The following is a 20,667-nucleotide window of genomic DNA, read 5'->3' on the forward strand; positions in this document are numbered from 1 at the left end:
GAATGTCCAAATTATCTAACAGCACGTCTTTCGGGGCTTGTGGGAGGAAACTGAAGCACCCGGTGGAATCATAGAATTTACAGTGCAGAAGGAGGGCATTCAGCCCGTCGAGTTTGCACCAGCCCCTGGAAAGAGCACCCCACCCCAGCCCACGCCCCAACCCACGTCTCCACCCCATCCCCGTAACCCAGGAAACCCACCTAACCCTTCTGAACACAAAGGGCAATTTATCATGGCCAATCCACCTAACCTGCACATCTTTGAATGTGGGAGGAAACCGGAGCACCGGTACAAAATCTACAGAGACATGGGGAGAACATGCAGACTCCACACAGCCAGTGACCCAAACCGGAATTGAACCTGGAACCCTGGAGATATGGAGCAACTGTGCTAACCACTGTGCTACCATGCTGCCCATCTTATCCTAAGACTAATCCCTCTCGTTCTAGAATGCCTGAAAGACGTGCTGTTAGGTGAATTGACATTCTGAATTCTCCTTCAGTGTACCGTAACAGGCGCCAGAATGTGGCGACTTGGGGAGTTTCACAGTCACTTCATTGCCGTGTTTTTTTTTAAATTTAAAGTACCCAATTCATTTTTTCCAATTCAGGGGCAATTTAGCGTTGCCAATCCACCTCGGCTGCACATCTTTGGGTTGAGGGGGCGAACCCACTCAAACCGGGGAGAATGTGCAAACTGAGCACGGACAGTGACCCAGATCTGGTATCGAACCTGGTACCTCAGCACTGTGAGGCAGCAGTGCTAACCACTGCACCACCAAGCGGCCCCATTGCGGTGTGAATGTAAGCCTACTTGTGACAAAAATAAAGATTATTATTATTATTATTAAGTGGGAGTAGCCTCTCCAAGGCGGCCTTCAGGACGCACGACAACGCAGAATCGCCGAGCACAAACTTATAGCCAAGTTCTGCACACATGAGTACGGCCTCAACCGGGACCTTGGATTCATGTCGCATTACATTTCCCCCCCCCCTCCCCCCCCAACCATCTGGCCTGGGCTTGCGAAATCCTACCAACTGTCCTGGCTTGAGACAATTCACACCTCTTTAACCTGTGATTATCCCTCTCTCCAGTCACTCCATCTGGACCTGTAAAGACTTAATTATCTGCAAAGACTCGCATTCAAAAGTATCGTCTTGCATCATTGACTTTGTCTATGTATATGTTTCTGGAACCCACCTCTTCATTCACCTGAGGAAGGAGCTGTGCTCCGAAAGCTAGGGATTCGAAACAAACCGGTTGGACTTTAACCTGGTGTTGTAAGGCTTCTTACTGTGCTCACCCCAGTCCAACGCCGGCATTACCACATTAAAGTAAAAGGGCAAAGTGGCAGCATGGTAGAGCAGTGGTTAGTACTGCTGCCTCACAGCGCCGAGGTCCCAGGTTCGATCCCGGCTCTGGATCACTGTCCGTATGGAGTTTGCACATTCTCCCCGTGTTTGCGTGGGTTTCACTCCCACAACCCAAAGATCTGCAGGGTAGGTGAACTGGTAATGCTAAATTGCCCCTTAATTGGAAAAGATAAATTGGGTACTCTAAAATTGAAAAAAAAAAGTAAAAGGGCAAAGACTATTTATAGTTTAAGAGATACATTCCTAATAAAAATAGTGTTCAGGCATTGTTACTTCTAGTTTTTTGTAGAAAAAGTCATCAAACTTGAGGTTTTTGCCTTACAACTCTTTAATTTGTTCACTGGGTTTAGAATTTATCTTTCAAAGTTACTGATCTTTTCAGAAATCTTACACAGTTGATTTAGAGCTACAAGTTTCAACTTCCTATATTCAGCATCAGGCAACTTCTGTCTCTCTATTGCTCATGTCAATGACAGCCCAGCAACAGAGCTGAGTGCTGAAGATGCCGTCACTCTTTTTAGGAGCTGAAATCAGTAGAAAGATGAACCACAGTATCTGGTTGAGCTTTGTGTGAGCTGTCCGACCATAATGATATATACAATAGCTAACCAGGTAATATGTTGTGATGAGGGTTTAGAAACAGACCCTGGGTAGACGAGTTCACTGAAGCTGTGGGCTTGTCAGCTGTACAATTAAACCAGGCATCCAACAGCCACAGAGACCTCTAATATTGGACACTGGGTTTGACCCTGTTCTGTATTGAACAGACCTATCTGATACTGGAGGTGATATAGTTAATCTGACCCTTAATTCATTCAATTCCAAAAGTGAATAACATTTATTCAAGTACAGTGATTACACTGTTAATCTGTGAACAAAGTGGTGTCAATTCATGCAGATCCCTCTCTCTTCTCTCCTCTATATTTCTCCTGCCTCTCAGTCTCTGGTTCTCCCCTCTCCCTCTGGTGCCTCTCTCTCCCTCTGGTGCCTCTCTCTCTCCCTCTGTCACTCTCAGCTGCCTCTCACTCTCTGTTATCAGTGCTTAGGAAGGCAGGTGGGATAGTTTCCTTTGGTAGCTGATGGCCAAGAATATAAGAGCAGGGAGATTGTGCTGGAACTGGATCAAACACCAGTTAGACCACAGCCGGAGCACTGTGGACAGTTCTGATCACCACATTACAGGAAGGATGTGATCACACGAGAGAGGCTGCAGAGGGGATTTATGATGATGTTACCCAGGATGGAGAATTTTAACGATGAGGAAAGATTGGAGAGGCTGGGGTTGTTCTCATTGGAACAGAGGAGGCTGAGGGGAGATTGAATTGAGTTGTGTGTAATTCTGAGGAGCTCAGATAGAGTGAATATTCCCCTCAGCAGAGTCCAACCCCTGCAGTCAAATATGAAGTCGCTGGTGTGTCAGGAAGTGGGATGAGTGAGTGACTCTCTATCCGCACAGAGAACATGGAAACAGCAGCTCCCCAGTTTGAACTCGCTGGTGTGTCAACAGGCTGGAGGATTGGCTGAATTCCATCCCACTCCTGGAACACTTTTCAATGTCCTCTCCCCAGTGCCAGCAGGCTGCCTGACTGAGAGAAGCTCTGTCCACAGACAGAGCAGATGAATGGCCTGTCGTTAATATGTTGATGCTGGTGTCATATTGATATTGTGCATTCCGGGGACTTTCGGTGACAACATGTCGGTGGATGTCGCACGTTAGGTGGCTCCTGCGAGAGTCTCGGATTTTTGGACGTTTATGCCCAGTTTTGGGACAGTTTTTAGTTGCTGAGGGAAGTCATAAGGAGGCCGACGAATGTCGAAGTCCCAGAGGAAAGGTGTTGGAAAGAAGGGGGCGAGCGAAGGTCCGCCAGCGAGTGCTGCTGTGAGTCCTGCAGGAAGATGACGGGGGCTGGGTCGTCGGGTGGGGCCGCTCCCCTCACCGGGGATACTCTGGCCGAGGTGATGTCAGAGCTTCAGACATAAGTAGATATTATCCCTTTGAACTGAATTGGCCACATTCCTCTCGGAGGTCTGATCTATTCTCTGAGCCATCACCCATTTGATCCTCGGTCGTCGCTGAAACGGAATCTTCGAGGCTTGGTTCTTATTCTCCTTCTGACCCGTGTCCCAGACAGGTCAAATTTACTCTACTTCGAACTGTCGAATGACATCTTTCTTCTAACCACAGATCCATTCTTCAGAAATTGTGGTTAAAGGTGTCAACTCAGGGTTCTGCTCGGCATTTCATCGGTGGTTTGGGAGGCTCTGAAAGCGGACATGAGGAGGGAGGTGATCCTGTTTAAGGCTAAGGTGGATAGGAAGGAGAGGGAGGAACGCCAACAACTGATGGAAGAGATTTTGGAGGTGGATGGGAGGTAGGTGGGGGACCTGGACCCGGGGCTCCTGGCAAAGAGGAAGGAGTTACAGGCGAGGTTTGACCTATTGTCCACAGGGAAAGTGGTGCTTCAGCCGAGAAGGGCGAGTGGGGCTGTCTGAGTATTGGGGGGGGGGGGGGGGCCCAGAGTTGAATTTTATTAAAGATTTAAGGATAGGCTGGCGCCTTTGATGCTTAATGTTCAAGGACGCAATGGACAGTGTTGCCTTGCCACAAACGATGGGGCAGGCGTCCATCTTCTTGTTGCTTAAGAAGGACAAAGATGACCTCCGGTGGCGGCCCTGGAGTGAAAGAGGTCGCTTATTTGGTAGCTCCCACTCGTGGTGGACCTTTGGGACCTTTTCCCCTGACTTATTGGGGATTTGATCGGTAAAATTGGAGACTGGTGAGGTAGAGGAGAAGAATCCCCCACTGGGTTTATGGAGTCGTGGACCAGAAGTGGTCTGGAAAGGAGAGATACTGGGGCAAAGAAGGGAGTGAAGAAAAACATGGCGGAGGCTCGGGGACTGGGATTGCCGGCCCAGTGGTCAACGGAGCAGCTGGTGAAATCCCTTCAGCAGAGCTTCGCCAAGCAAAGACAAGAGTACCTGGACCCGATGAAGACAGGGATTGACCAGATGGGGCAAAGATTGGAAGCCCAGGGACAGGCGATCCAGAAGGTGGAAGAGGCGGTGGCTGAGCACGAGGACCAGCTAACCGCGATGGCAGTGGAGCTGATGAGGGACCATCAGAATAGGCTGCAAGAGAAGGTGGAGGATCTGGAGACAGGTGGCGCAGGCAGAACCTGAGGATCATTAGCCTCTCGGAGGGCATTGAGGGATTGGACGCAGGGGCATACGTGGTGCGTATGTTCGTGAATCTGATGGGGAAGGTTTGCTCGACCCTTGGAGGTGGATAGGGCGCACAGAGCACTTGCAAGGAAGCCACGGATGAATGATCCACTGAGGGCGATGGTGGTACGAATGGTGGTACAGATGCCCCGGTTCCTGGATAAGGAACAGATCTTGAGGTGGGCCAGGCAGACGAACTGCGGTAAATGGGAAAATAACGAGCTGCACATTTACCAGGACTTGGGTGCGGAACTGGCCAAAAGAAGGTCGAGCTTCAACAAAGTTAAAACGGCCTCTTTCAGAAAGGGGTGAAGTTCGGCACGTTGTAACCAGCTCGTTTGTGGGTTACTTCCCTACGGATGAGGCGATGAACTTTGTTAAGAACAGGGGACTGGCAGGTGATGGAGGACATTGAACTTGGGGGCGAGTAATTCTGCGCCTATGCTGCTAAATTTATTTTCTTTATGGGCTGTGTATGTAGTGTTTTTGTCCAATTTTGGGGCCATTGTTCAGTTTTGTATGCGGGTTAACTTTGTTCTTGTGGGGGGGATGGTGGGTGGAATTTTCTTCTTTGTCTTTGTTGAGAATTGTTATGTTTTACATATGTCTGTTCGAGCGGGGGGGAGGGAGATCAATGGGGGCGTAGGTTGCTTGGCGCCATGGGCGGGGGTTACGAGGCTAGCTGGGTGGGCTACCTCAGTGGGGGTCGAGCAGGTGACTAGTTTGGTATGGGGGGGTTGGGATTGCTGTTTTGTTAGTGTGGGGGGTGGGGGGGAGGAAATTGTTCTGCTGATGAGAGGGACTAGCGCTGAGAGACAAATTGGAGGTCGATGACTGTGGGCACCAGAGGGTGGGCCTGAGGAGGCGCGGGACGCGAGCTGGAGGCTGGCCAAAGAAGGGTGATGGTTGATCGGAGGGTGGGCGGCGGGGGGGGTGAGGGGGGGAGCGTCCAGGCTGATCACATGGAATGTGAGAGAGCTGAATGGGCCGGTCAAGAGGGCTCGTGTGTTCGCACATTTGAAGAGGTTGAAGGCAGACGTGGCAATGTTACAAGAGACACACCTGAGGGGAGTGGATCAGACTAGGCTGAGGAACAGGTGGGTCGGGCAGATATTTCATTCGGTGCTAAAACTAGGGAGGTTGTAATCATTTTTAAAATATAATTTTAGAGTACCTGATTAAATTTTCTCCAATTAAGGGGCAATTTAACGTGGCCAATCCACCTAACCTGCACATCTTTAGGTTGTGTGGGTGAAACCCACGCAGACATGGGGAGAAAGTGCAAACCTCACACGGACAGTGACCCAGGGCCGGGATTCGAACCCGGGTCCTCAGCGCCGCAGTCCCAGTGCTAACCACTGCGCCACATGCTGCCCCTCAGGGGGTTGCGACCTTGATTAAATAAGCGGGTGTCATTTGAGGTACGCAATATAGTGGTGGACTCAGGGGGGCAGGTATATCATGGTGAGTGGGAAGCTGGAGGGGATGCCGGTGGTATGAGTGAATATTCACGCACCTAATTGGGACGATGCGGAGTTTATGAGGCGGATGTTGGGGAAGATTCTGGACCTGGATTCGCATAAGCTCATCATGGGGTGGGGAACTTCAATATGGTTGTAGATCAGAGGTTGGATCGGTCGACTTCAAGGACAGGGACGGTGCGAGCCGCGGCAAAGGAGCTAAAGGGGTTTATGGAACAGATGAGGGGGGGGGGGGTGACCCATGGAGGTTTGGACGGCCAAGAACGGAGGAGTTTTCTTTTTTTTCCCACGTGCACAAAGTGTATTCCCGGATGATTTTTTTCATTTTGAACGAGGCTTTGCTGGCGGGGGTGGTGGAGACCGAGTATTTGGCGATTGTTGTGTCGGATCATGCCCCACAATGGGTGGATCTACGGGTGAGCAAGGAGTAGGGTCAGCGACCGCGCTGGAGATTGGATGTAGGATTGTTGGCGGAAGAGGGGGTGTGCGGGTGGGTGAGGGAGGCCATCCAGAATTATTTGGAGATAAATGACACGGGAGGTTTCGGCAGCAGCGGTGTGGGAAGCGCTGAAGGCGGTGGTTAGGGGGGAGCTCATTTTGATACGGGCTCATAGGGAGAAGGTGTAGCGGGTAGAGATGGATAGGCTGGTTAGGGAAATACTCCAGGTGGACAGAAGGTATTCTGAAGCCCCGGAGGCAGGGTTCTTGAAGGAGCGGCAGAAGCTGCAGATGGAGTTTGATCTGTTATCCACAGGGTAGGTGGTGGGGCAGCTGAGGAAGGCGAGGGGGGCGGTTTAGGAGTATGGGGAGAAGGCCAGTAGGATGCTAGCACACCAGCTAAAGAAGAGGGAGGTGGCCAGGGAGATAGGAAGAGTGAAGGACTGAGGGGGGAACACGATCTTGGACCCAGCGGGGGTGAATGGGGAGTTTAAGGAGTTTTATAGTCGGCTGTATGAGTCGGAACCCCCAGCTGGGGTGGAGGGGATGAGGCAGTTTTTGGAAGGGTTGGAGTTTCCGAAGGTGGAGGAAGGGTTAGTTGAGGGGTTGGGAGCCCCGATCGGGATTGTAGAAGTAATAGAGGGAATGGAGGCCATGCAGTCGGGCAAGGCCCTTTGACCGGACGGCTACCCTGTGGAATTTTACAAGAAGTTTTCTGGGATGCTGGGCCCGCTGCTGGTGAGGGCATTTAATGAGGCAAGGGAGTGGAGTGTCCTTCCCCCAACAATGTCACAGGCGATTATCTCATTGATGCTGAAGCAGGAGAAGGACCCACGGCAATGTGGGTCATACAGACCAATCTCCATACTGAATGTTGATGCCAAAGTGCTGGCCAAGATTTTGGCCTCAAGGATAGAGGATTGTTTTCCGGGGGTGATTGGGGAAGACCAGACAGGGTTTGTTAAAGGCAGGCAGCTAACGGCCAACGTTAGAAGGCTCCTAAGTGTGATCATGATGGCCTCCGTGGGGAGGGAGACGGAGGTAGTGGTCGCTATGGACGCAGAAAAGGCCTTCGACAGGGTGGAATGGAATTATCTGTGGGAGGTCCTGGGACGGTTTGGGTTTGGGCAGGGCTTTATTGACTGGGTTTGGTTGCTGTACCAGGCAACAGTGGCGAGTGTGTGGATGAACTGGGTGAGTTTGGACTACCTTAGACCGCACCGGGGGACAAGGCAGGAATGTTCGCTCCCCCACTGTTGTTTGCCTTGGCTATAGAGCCATTGCCGATGGTGCTGAGAGCGTCAAAGGACTGGAAGGGGCTCGTCCGGGGAAAGATGGGGGGGGGGGGGGTGGGGGTTGAACACAGGGTCATTATGCAGATGACCTACTCCTATACATTTCTGACCCGTTGGGGGGATGGGGGAGATTATGCGGACCTTAGGGGAATTTGGCCGGTTCTCGGGGTACAAATTGAAGGTGGGTAAGAGCGAGGTTTTTGTGATCCAGGCGAGCGGGCAGGAGAGGAGACTGGGGGAGCTGCCGTTTAAAATGGTGGGAGTTTCCGTTACTTGGGAATTCAGGTGGCACGGGGATGGGAGCAGTGACATCAATTAAATTTGACCCCGTTAGATGAACAAAGAAAGAGGACGTTTGGAGGTGGGACAGGCTCCCGTTGTCACTGGCGGGGAGGGTACAGACCGTAAAAATGACGGTCGTCGCGAGATTTCTGTTTGTTTTCCAGTGCCTCCCTATGTTTATACCAAAGGCCTTTTTTTAAGCGGGTGAACAGGGTGATTTCTGGTTTTGTGTGGGCGGGTAAAACCCTGCGAGTAAAGAAGGTGCTGTTAGAGCGGAGCTGGAGTGGGGTGGGGGTGGGGAGGGGCCACTGCCGAACTTTAGTAACTACTACTGGGCGGCAAATATAGCCATGATCAGGAAATGGGTCGCGGGGGAAGGGTCAGTGTGGGAGTGGGTAGAGGCGGAATCATGTAAGCGCACGAGTTTGGGGGCATTGGTAACGGCTCCTCTGCCATTCTCCCCAGCCCGGTACTTCACAAACCCAGTGGCAGTGGCGGCTCTGAGAGTTTGGGGGCAGTGGCGGAAGCATACGGGAGTGGAGGGAGCGTTGGTGTGGGCTCTAATTTGTGGCAACCACTGGTTTGTCCCGGGGAGGCTGGATGGGGGGCTTCGGAGGTGGCAGAGAGCAGGGATTGAGAAGCTGGGGAATCAATTTATTGATGGGAGTTTTCCATGTTTAGAGGATTTGGAGGAGGAGTTTGAATTGCCGGGAGGGAATGGGTTTTGATATCTGCAGATAAGGGATTTTGCACGAAGGCAGGTTCTACAGCCACAGGGGATACAGGACAAGGTGGTTTCTGGAACGGGGGTGGGGGAGGGGGGGTTTTTGGAAATTTACAAAGAACTTATGGAGTGGGGGAAACCCAGTTCGGTGAGCTAAAGTGTAAATGGGAAGATGAGTTGGGAGGGGAGGTAGAGGCGGGTCTGTGGGAGGATGCTCTGAACAGAGACAACACGTCCTCATCATGTGCCAGGCTCAGCCTGACACAATTCAAGGTGGTTCATCGGACACACATGACGGTGTCCCGGATGAGCAAGTTTTTTGGGATAGAGGACAGGTGTGTGAAGTGCGCGGGAGGGCCTGCAAACCATGTCCACATGTTTTGGGCATGCCCAAAGCTTAGGGGACACTGGCAGGGATTTGCAGATGTCATGTCCATTGTGCTAAAAACAAGGGTGGCGCCAAGTCCAGAGGTGGCGATTTTTGGAGTTGAGGAAGATCCGGGAGTTCAGGGGGCGAGAGAGGCTGACGTCTTGGCCTTTGTCTCCTTGGTAGCCCGGAGACAGATATTGTTAGCATGGAGGGACTCGAAGCCCCCGAAATCAGGGGTTTGGGTTAGCGACATGGCCGGGTTTCTTAAGACTTGAGAAAATTAAGTTCACCCTGAGAGGATCAACGTTAGGGTTCGTTCGGAGGTGGCAGCCGTTTATCGACTTCTTCAGAGAAAACTAAACTGTCAGCCGAGGCAATGGGGGGGGGGGGGGGGGGGGTGATGGGATAGGGGGGAGTTAGGCTATTTTGTGTCTAGAGTAGGCGGGAGCAGTGGGAGATGGAGGGATGTTTACGCACTGAACTATGCTTACATTTGTATTTATATTGCTTACTGTTATAAAAGCATAAATGCCTTAATAAAATGTTTTTAAAAAACTTTGCCCCTCGCACCTTAAACCTGTCACCTGGTAATTGACTTTTCCAACCTGGGAAAAGCTTCTGACTATCCACTCTGTCCGTGCCACTCAGAATTTTGTAATCTTTTTATCAGGTCGTCCCTCAACCTCCGTCGCTCAAGTGAAAACAATCCGAATTTATCCAACCTCTCCTGACAGCTAATACCCTCCAGGCCAGGCAACATCCTGGTAAACCTCCTCTGTACTCTCTCCAAAGCCTCCACATCCTTTAGGTAATGTGGTGACCAGAATTGTAGGCAATATTCCACGTGTGGCCCAACTAAGGCTCTGTACAGCTGCAGCATGACTTGCCAATTTTTATACTCAATGCCCCGACCAATGAAGACAAGCATGCCGCCTGCCTTCTTAGCTCCTTATCCACCCACGTTGCCACTTTCAGTGATATGGTTATTGTATTTCCCAACCTACCACAGACAACTTGCCCCTCATACCATGACAGTTTCCTTCTGCGAGAAACACCCAGATAAATTAGGCAAAAGAACCCTGTTACCACCATAGCCCATCTTAATGGCAACATGGCTACTTTGGGGACTAAATATCTTCCAACGTGCAAACACCTTTTCATTCTGTGCTCCTCGTCAAACTTGGAACCAGGTAATCGCAACGAGGCTCAAAAATGGTCAGCCCACCGGAGGCAGCGGTGTTAGACCGGCCAGTCCAGCAGAAAGAAACCCTCCAATCATCACCATTCACCAGATGTCAGAATTAACAAAATGCAGTCCTGGATGTCAGTGAGAGCAGAACCAATAACAATGGAGCCAACATCTGTAATTTATTGTGAACTTGTTGGAGTCACAACAGGTGTGATGAATCACGAAACCCCTCCCCACATTGAGGGCAGATGAATGGTCTCTCCCCAGAAATAACTTGCTAGTGTCTCCGGAGTTGGGACGGATCATTGAATGTCTCCCCTGCTCAAAGCAGGCGAATGCCTCTTCCAGGTGTGAACTCACTAGTGTTCCTGCAGGGTGTATGGATATCTGAATCCCTTCTCTCACTAAGAGCAGGTTAACGCCTTCTCCCCTGTGTGAACTCGCTGGTGTCTCTGCAGGTTGGATAACCGAGTGAATCCCTTCTCACACTGAGAGCAGGTGAACAGCCTCTCCACAGTGTGAACTCGCTGGTGTGTCTGCAGGTCAGATAACCGAGTGAATCCCTTCTCACACTGAGAGCAGGTGAACGGCCCCTCCTCAGTGTGAACTTGCTGATGTCTCCGTAGGTCGGATGATTGAGTGAATCCCTTCTCACACTGAGGGCAGGTGAACGGCCTCTCCCCAGTGTGAACTTGCTGATGTCTCCGTAGGTCGGATAAGTAAGTGAATCCCTTCTCACACTGAGAGCATGTGAATGGCCTCTCCCCAGTATGAACTCGCTTGTGTGCCAGCAGGCTCGATGAAGTAGTGAATCCCTTATCACACTGAGAGCAGGTGAATGGTCTCTCCCCAGTGTGAACTCGCTGGTGTGTCAGCAGGCTGGAGAACCGAGTGAATCCCTTTTCACACTGAGAGCAGAAAAACGGCCTCTCCCCAGTGTGAACTCGCTGGTGTCTCCGCAGGCTCGATGAAGTAGTGAATCCCTTCTCACACTGAGAGCAGGTGAACGGCCTCTCCCCAGTGTGAACTCGCTGATGTATCCGCAGGGTGGATGAATCACCGAATCCCTTCTCACATTGAGAGCAGGTGAACGGCCTCTCCCCAGTGTGAACTCGCTGGTGTGTCTGCAGGGCGAATAACCGAATGAATCCCTTCCCACACACAGAGCAGGTGAATGGCCTCTCCCCAGTGTGACTGCGCCGATGAGCTTCCAGCTGAGATGGGGCCCTGAATCCCTTCCCACAGTCCCTACATTTCCACCGTTTCTCCAGGGTGGGGGTCTCCTCGTGTCTCTCCATGTTTGTCGATCAGATGAAGCCTCGTCCACACACAGAACACGTGTAACGTCTCTCCCGCTGTGAATGGTGAGATGTTTTTTCAGGCTGTGTCACTGGTTAAAGCTCTTTCCACAGTCAGTGCTCTGGAACACTCTCACTCGGGTGTGTGTGTCTCGGGGCTTTTCCAGTCACACTGATGTTTTGAAGCCAACAGAAAAGACAAACATTTCTCCTTCTTGATTCAAAGTCGGGTGATATTCAGTTCCAAGGAATTGAGAGACGCAGTCAGATCGAGACGTGACGTTTGAGATTTCTGTCTGTAATTCCTCCTCTTCTAATATCCTGTAAAAACAATTTACAAAAGTTACTTTTCTTCCCCTCATTTTGGAGACGGTATCCTGAGGGTAACGACAGTCTGGCCGTGGGGTTAATCCTCCGGGTGCTCAGTCTTATTGAGGAATGTCCCCTTGGGTCTATTGTGGTGGTGATTCTTTTGTATTTTTGTTATTATGGGAGGGTTTATGTGTTGTTGACTTTATCCTACTCTGGTACAGACGGGGCTTTTATCTGTGAAAGGAGCAATTTGGGGAGACTTTGGTGCCTCTGGTGTAAAGTGAGTTGGAGGAGGGGGTAATGGCGCACGCCCGATTGTGGTGTGAAAATCTGTTCCTGTCTCTCTGTCGTCTAGCTAATGGCAGCAGTTAATCTGCAAATTTTCTCAGGTAATGTACGGGGCATCCATCACCCTATCAGAAGGAAAAAGATCCTCTCCTTTCTTAAGGAGAAAGTCGACATCGCTTTATTACAGGAAACACATCTGGATTGTGAGGAACACTTTAAATTGAGGCGGGATTGGTTGGGGCAGCTTTTTTCACCTCTTTGTCATCGAGTAGCAGGGTTGTGGCAATGCTCATTATACTATCCAAGCAGTCAGGGTAACTCTGCCGATTACAATGTGCATGTCAATTTCCTTTGTGCCGGTCCCTCCATCTCCCGTCCCTCCCCTCTGCCCCCTTCACTTGTCGTTTCTGGGTCCTTTCCTGGCCCTTCACTGTACAATGGGAGTTATCTGTTATTTACAAGTGGACGGTGCCCTCCCTTCCCCCCCATTGATGGGCCTCCCCCCTTCCACCCCGCGCACTCCCTGTCCTGTTTTAAACCTTCCCTTGGGGGTTCCTCTTCTTGTGTTTTTGTTCTCTGCTCTCTGGTCTCTGTGTCAGTTGGTTTCTGGCTTCTCCCTCCTTTTCCCAGTAGCACCCCCCCCTCCCCACAACCCTTTCCTGCCTGCTCCCTGTGATCCCGTTGGCCCCCGTACGCCCACCTCCCTCCCCAATGTTCAATTGGCCGCTGGCTTCAAACAGGTCCTGGAACAAGTTGGTGAATGGCCTCCACACTTTGTGGGAACCATCCTCTGACCCTCGGACGGTGAACTTGATCTTCTCCATGTGGAGAAATTCCGATAGGTCTGCCAACCAGTCTGCAGCCTTGAAATAGGCTGTGCAGAATTCGACAAGTCTGGGGCATCCCCAGAACATGTGGGCATAGTTTGCCAGGACCTGTTGGCACCATTCACATTTGTCCTCCATCTCCGGGAAGAATCTGCTCATTCGGGTTCTTGTCAGGTGTGCTCTGTGCACAACATTCAGCTGCATGAAGCTTAGCCTTGCGTAGGAGAAGGTGGAGTTGGTCCCGTTCAGTGCTTCGCTCCAGAGTCCCCACCCTATTTCCATCCCTTAGCTCTTCCTCCTATTTTTCCTGGGTTTCATCAAGTAAGGAGCGCATCCTTATTAAGAGTTGTCCGTTCAGGTCCCCACAGTTTTCCTTCCCCAGACTGTCTGCGTCCAGTAACCCCTCTTGCATTGTGCTTCTCAGGGTTCCTGGGTGTGCTGGTGTCTCCTTGCGGAGAAAGTTTTTGACCTGGAGCTCATCCCTGTTTGGTAGGTCCAGTCTCGCCGTCAGCTCCTCTAAGGTCGCTAGTGTATTTCCCGTGTATAAGTCCCTAACCATCAGTGTTCCCCCGTCCTGTCTCTACCTTTTGAAGGTGGTGTCGAGAATGGCTGGTGCAAACCTATGGTTGCCGCAGATGGGGGCCATGAAGGACACATCGGTCAGACTGAAATTCTGCCACATTTGGTTCCAGGTTCTCAGGGTAGCTGCCACCACTGGACTGGTGCTGGCAGGGATGGGAGTGTTGCTGTGGCGAGGGCCCGGAGGATCATTCCTGTACGCGAGGACTCATCCATCATCAACCATTCCATGTCTGGGTCCTTTACCCATCTCCTCACTCTTTCGGCCGTGGCTGCCCAGTGACAGTATTGCAAGTTCGGGAGGGCCAGGCCTCCCATGTTTCTTCTCCATTGTTGTGCTGTTTTAGGGATTTTTGAATTCTTGCCCCTCCGCACAAACATCATAATCACCTTATCTATTGAATGGAAAAAGGCCTTGGGGATATAGATCGGTCAGGATCCAAACAGGAAGAGGAACCTGGGCAGTACGTTCATCTTGATCGTCTGCATCCTCCCCACCAGGGAAAGCAGGAATCCATCCCATCTCTGTGGGTTGTTTTTGACTTCCTCCGCCAGACTGGTCAGCTTCCACTTGTGGATCCGTGTCCACTCGTGGGAAACCTGGATCTCCAGGTAGCGGGATTTGTTTTGGGCTATTTTAACTGGGAGGCCCTCCAGCTCTGCCCCTCCCCCTCACCGGGAAATCTTTGTTTTTGCCCAGGTTGAGTTTGTAGCCCAAGAAGATTCCGAACTCTCTCCGGGGGAGGGGAGGGGTTGTCGGAGGTGTACAGTCCCCGGTAGATGGCCTTGAATGTTTGGTTGACCTTTTTTGGTTGGGCTACGGGACGGCTATGGTTGGGCAACACGGAAGCACAGTGGTCAGCAATTTTGCTTCACAGCGCCAGGGTCCCAGGTTCGATTCCCAGTTTGGGTCACTGTCTGTGTGGAGTCTGCACGCTCTCTCCGTGTCTGCACGGGTTTCCTCCGGGAGCTCCGGTTTCCTCCCACAAGTCCCGAAAGGCATACTGTTGGGTGAATTGGACATTCTGAATTCTCCCTCAGTGTACCCGAACAGGTGCCGGAGTGTGGCGACTAGGGTATTTTCACACTAACTTCATTGCTGTGTTAATGTAAGCCTACTTGTGACAATTATAAAAATTATTCTACCAGTCTGCCTCTGTTATCCTTTACCTGGGCTATTTCCCTAGTGGCTGCCTTCTTTCTCAGCTGGTGAACCAGCAGGCGGCTAGCCCTCTCCGCGCTCATAAAAGGTCCCCCGTGCCTGGTGGAGTTGGTCACTGCTTTCCTGGTGGGGAGCAGGTCAAAGTTCTTTTGCAGCTTCTTCCTCTCCAGCAGAAGCTCTATGGTCAGGGCCTCGGAGTATCGTCTGTCAACCTCCAGAATGGAGTCGATCAGTTGCTGCCTAACCGCTCTCTCTTCCCTGTCTCTACGAGCCTTTTGGCGATTATTTTTCCCCGAATCACAGCCTTCAGTGCCTCCCAGAACGTGGAAGTTGAGACTTCCCCGTTCTGGCTGTTAGTGATGTACTTGCCGATGGCCGGTGATGTTTTCTGGCAGAAGACCTTGTCGGCCAAGAGGGCCGTGTCCAACCTCCATGTGGGGCATTGGGTTTGTCCCGTCTCCAACCTCACATCCATGTAATGTGGAGCGTGGTCTGAGATTCCAATCATGGATTATTTCGCTCTGACTATTTCTGGAAGCACCGATTTCCCCACAACAAAGAAGCCGATGTGAGTGTAGACCTTGTGCACTGGTGAGAAGAACGAGAATTCCTTCTCACCCGGGTGTAAGAATTGCCAGGGATCCACTGCCCCCGTCTGCTCCATGAACGTTCCCAGTTCCCTCACCATGGCTGTCATTTTCCCTGTTCTGGGATTGATCTGTCAGTAAATGGATCCTGTAAACAGGTGTGAAGTTTCCCCGCTCATGATCAGACCGTATCCCCCCCTCTTCTATCTCCCTCCCAGCCCACTGTATCCCCCCCTCTTCTATTCTGCCCCCCACCCCACCGTATCCCCCTCCTCTATCCTCTCTTTCTCCCCCCCCCCCCCACACACAGACGCTCTCTTCCCAGTGGGAGATGTGCCACGGGCCCTCTCTCTCCCGTACTTCCTGGCACTAGCTTTCCCGCTGGTGTGCCCCCCCCCCACCCAGGATCGATCTGACCCCCATCCTACACCCGCTCTGCTTGTGTCCCTGCTGCCTCCTCCTCACCCTCTCCTGCGCTCTGCTGACCTCGCCCCCTCCCTCCTATGAGCTGGCTCCCCTGTTCATTGCGAGGTGACGCCCTGTCGATGTCTGGCGGTTTGGGGAAGCTGTCCCTCCCAATCAGATTTCCCAGCATTTGGGCCACGTAGTCGATTGGGGCCGCCGACCCGCTTGCTCGCCGCTCCTGTCCCTTGCTGCAGTTTGTGACCCTGCAGCCTTTCGAGCTGTTGCTTCCTAGCATTTTGTTGTCCGCACTATTGTTGAGGGTGAGGGGATGTTGAAGTCTGATTTTGCGGCTAAATTCGGCCGACAGTGCCTATTTTTCTGTTGTATGGAGGAGAGCCACCTGATGTGTGACTGCTCAGCACATCCCCGTCACAAGTTCCCTCTCTTTTGAATGTTGACTTGAAATTGCGATCTTATGTTTTGGTGATAAGGCTGGAGGACATCCTTCCGACAATCGTGCGGGAGGACCAGACTGGGTTTATACGGAGAAGATTTTCCAGTAACAACGTTGGAAGGTTGCTGAATTTGATTCAGGCTGTTCAGAAATATGCATTGGATGGGCTGGTGATCTCCTTCAATGCATAGAAAGCTTTTGCTTGAGTTGAGTGGAATTATCTGGTGTATCCGCTGCGAGGCTTCGGGTTGGGTGAGGATTATATTGAGTGGATTCAATTGTTACATCACAGACCGGCAGCGGCGGTGCTCACCAATGGTTTGCGGGCATCGAATTTTCAGCTTCAGAGAGGGACTAGACAGGGCTGCCCTCTGTCCCCCTTGTCCACTGAGCCAATGCCAGAGGCTATCAGATCGGAGTCTCTGATATCGGGACTGGGGGGTGGGGTGAGGCAGCACAAGATCACTCTGTGTGCACATGACGGGCTGCTGTTTGTGTTGAACCCCAGTGTTTCAGTCCTGGACATTATTGGAGTAGTGGATAGATTTTTTTTAAAGTATTTTCATTCTGATTTTAACATTTGCAACACATAACATTACAAAGTAAAACCAACACAAAACCTCTAAACCCACCCCAACTCCCTAACAAAACTCTTCACCTCCCTCCCCTCCCACCTAGCAGTTCCTTGAAATTATAGAACATAGAATCCGTACAGTGCAGAAGGAGGCCATTCAGCCCATCGAGTCTGCACCGACTCTTTGAAAGAGCACCCTACATAAGCCCATGTCTCCACCCTATCCCTGTAACCCATTAACCCCACCTACCCTTTAATGGAAGCCTACAAAGCCTCCGTTTCCCTGCTCCAACCCCACACGTACTCTGCGTTCGCCGCCCAATAATAGTATAACAGGTTCAGCAGGGCCAAGCCGCCTGACTGTCGCCCTCTCTGAATCACCGTCTTCCGAATCCTTGCCACCTTATCTGCCCACACAAACGATTAAACCAACCAATCCACCCCCATAAAGACCAATTTTGGCAAAAAGACCATTAGGCACCGAGATAAAAATAAAAACCACAAAATGTTCATCTTAACCAGCTGCACCTGATTGTGGATAGATTTAGTGCCTTCTCTGGTTATAAGATGAATTTTACTGAGTCAGAGGCCATGCTGGTGAGGGGAGGGGGAGGGGGGGGGAGGGTGTTGCAGGGTAAGCCCCCTCCTCTTGCTAAGTTCTCAATCAGATGCTCCCCCCTTGGGATTTAAATATCTGGGAATATCAATGACCCTTTTTCAGACAGCTATATGGGGCCAACTTTCCACAGCTGATGGTGACTATTAGGTGGGACCTTGCCCGGTGGTCGGCTCTTCCGATTTCATGGCGAGGGAGGATCACCTTCATTAAAATGAATGTGTTGCCCAGACTGCATACCCTCTGCAGATGCTGCCTATGCTGCTGTCAACCATGGTCATTCAGGAAATTAATGGAATGATTAGTACATTTATCTGGAATAAAAATAAACCTCACCTCAACTTAGTTAAGCTCCAATCACCAGGAGCTAAAGGTGGGTGTCTCCGGAATATCAGGCTTTATCAATTGGCCTCTCATCTTAGTTTCACACGGAATTTGGTTACGATAGCCCCAACATCCATCAGGCTCGATATGGAAGCAGGCCAATCAGTTCTCCCTCTATCCAAAACTGGCACAGATTGATTACAGAATGTATCCCATTGCAATTGTAATGTCTGTACTTCATTCTAAGTCTGATGCATTTGTTAAATAATGAGACCCCTGTCTCAAATATATGTGCTCCAATTTGACAGACTTGCTCCTCCAGGGATTTCCATCAGTGAATTCAATTCAACTGAGCCCAGAGTAGGGCACAGTGAGGCACAGTGGTTAGCACAGAGCCAGGGAACCAGGTTTGATTCCTTGAATGCCTATCTGTGTGGACATGGACATTCGCCCTGTGTCTGTGTGGGTTGCCTCTGGGTGCTCCAGTTTCCTCCCACAGTCCAAAGATGTGCAGGTTAAGTGGATTGGTCATGCTAAATTGCCCCTTAGTGTCCAAAGATGTTAGGTTAGGTGGGTTGACGATGATCAATGCACCGGATTATGGGGATAGGGTGGGGAGTCTGCCTCGGTGAGTGCATTTTCTGAGGGTCAGTGCAGACTTGAAGAAGCGAATAGCCTCCTTCTGCACTATAGAGATTCTGTGTCATCTATGTTATTTTAATTCAACTATGCTGTTAGTCTGTTTTGGGGTGTGCATTGGTATCCTTCTGTTTTTATATAATCTTACCCTCTTTCCCCACTCACTCTGTTTACCGGTTGTTCAATTAATCTGGCATTTCATATAGCGGCTCTGGTCCCTAAAATATCCTGCTACAAATTAATTCTGCAATGTGTTGCTTGTATTTATGCAGCAATATCAGTTGTTCTACACTGTACCCATTTTCCATCAATTTTTCTGTTAGTCTGTTGCATTCATTATTTTTAAAAGTTTTTAAAAATAACAAAAGAAATATTAAAAATCTGTCCAACTCATCCATGAATATATTCATGATGTGGAGATGCCGGCGTTGGACTGGGGTGAGCACAGTACGAAGTCTTACAACACCAGGTTAAAGTCCAACAGGTTTGTTTCGATGTCACTAGCTTTCGGAGCGCTGCTCCTTCCTCAGGTGAATGAAGAGGTATGTTCCAGAAACACATATATAGACGAATTCAAAGATGCCAAACAATACCAGGAATGCGACCATTAGCAGGTGATTAAATCTTTACAGATCCAGAGATGGGGTAACCCCAGGTTAAATTCACACCTCTTTAACCTGGGGTTACCCCATCTCTGGATCTGTAAAGATTTAATCACCTGCTAATGGTCGCATTCCAAGCATTGTTTGGCATCTTTGAATTTGTCTATCTATGTGTTTCTGGAACATACCTCTTCATTCACCTGAGGAAGGAGCAGCGCTCCGAAAGCTAGTGACATCGAAACAAACCTGTTGGACTTTAACCTGGTGTTGTAAGACTTCGTAATGAATATATTCATTGACTCTCAAACTCCACTGGTCCATGTGGAAGAGAAATCCAGAAACTAACAACCCACTGAGGGAAGAGATGACTGGAAATATATAACATAGCTACAGCACAATATTACACAACTGGAGTTAATAATAAATGTACTTTATTACAGACCATATGTAATATATCTAATCTGTACCATTTAAAAATACTAGACATATCTCTGTCTGATATTAATTTACTGACCCCTTAAATGTGAGCCATCTCCAGGGGAAACCAGCCCTTTAATTGTGAGCATTGGGAAAGAGACCATCCTTTTAGTCAGACAAATAAATGTGTCGAGCTGAGGGAACAAAGGATGTCAATGTCTTTAAGAGAGAGAGAGAGAGACCTGGGCCAAGCTTTGCAGAGTCTGCACCCTCCCTGGATTCACTTCCTTTCCCTTCAGTTGCTGCAAGTGACCAATTAAAGGTGAGAATGAGAAAAGAAATGGAAAGGGGGAGAAAGGAAAGTTTTTACTCACAGATGTTGGAGACACAGGAGGAAGTTTCACTTCCAATGCCCGCTTTGTGACGTCACGAGAACCCGATCTGAATCAACCAATAAGAATCACTCTGTTCAACAGACGTTTTCGGGTCTCAGTGCGCAGACTCGGCACGCGGACACGGGAGCCCCGAAGCCCCACCCCCACCAGTTTTCCCCTGTACCTCCTCGAGACAAAGGTTTCCAAAAAACCGGCTGATGGATGCAGCCAGATCGAGAAGCAACTCGGTGAGCTCCCCCTGGCCCGGGACTGCGCATGTCCCAAGGAAGAGGGGAAGTTGCGTATGTGCAGGGGAGAGCCCGCCTCCTGACCTTCTGAGGTTTTGATCATTGGAAAGAGTTGTGGGACCGGAAGGACTCTCGTCCTCCAGCCAATCAGCGCGCGGGCTTTGTGTGAATGAAGATTGAGCTTCACACAGACTGAAACGTCCTCCTGTCTCCAATATCTGTCAGTAAAACACTTTCTTTTCTCCCCCTTTCCATTTCTTTTCTCATTCTCACCTTCAATTGGTCACTTGCAGCAACTGAAGGGAAAGGAAGTGAATCCAGGGAGGGTGCAGACTCTGCAAAGCTTGGCCCAGGTCTCTCTCTCTCTCAAAGACATTGACATCCTTTGCTCCCTCAGCTTGACACATGTATTTGGCTAAAAGGATGGTCTCTTTCTGAATGCTCACAATTGAAGGGTTCTTTTCCCCAGGAGATGGCTGACAGTTAAGGGGGCAGTAAATTAATATCAGAAATAACGAGAAATGTCCAGTGTAGTTATATGGCACAGAGCAGATATATTATTGATAGTTCTGCAATAAAGTACATTT

General features: G+C 50.3%; 1 protein-coding gene across 1 annotated transcript; it reads right to left on the bottom strand.

The window, feature by feature from the left end:
• Positions 1–10,534: 10,534 nt before the first annotated feature.
• Positions 10,535–20,179, bottom strand: LOC140420505 (uncharacterized). Its single transcript, XM_072504510.1, has 2 exons — positions 19,833–20,179; positions 10,535–11,993 (listed from the first exon to the last, which is right to left on the bottom strand). The coding sequence occupies exon 2, from the start codon at positions 11,670–11,672 to the stop codon at positions 10,779–10,781; it is 894 nt and encodes a 297-aa protein (XP_072360611.1). The 5' UTR covers positions 11,673–11,993; positions 19,833–20,179; the 3' UTR covers positions 10,535–10,778.
• Positions 20,180–20,667: the final 488 nt, after the last annotated feature.

The sequence above is a fragment of the Scyliorhinus torazame genome, chromosome 5 (genome assembly GCF_047496885.1).
Source record: "Scyliorhinus torazame isolate Kashiwa2021f chromosome 5, sScyTor2.1, whole genome shotgun sequence".
Lineage (NCBI taxonomy): Eukaryota > Metazoa > Chordata > Chondrichthyes > Carcharhiniformes > Scyliorhinidae > Scyliorhinus > Scyliorhinus torazame.

Coding starts and splice junctions, on each gene's coding strand:
- LOC140420505 (XM_072504510.1), bottom strand. CDS start 11,672: ATGGAGAGACACGAGGAGACCCCCACCCTGGAGAAACGGTGGAAATGT.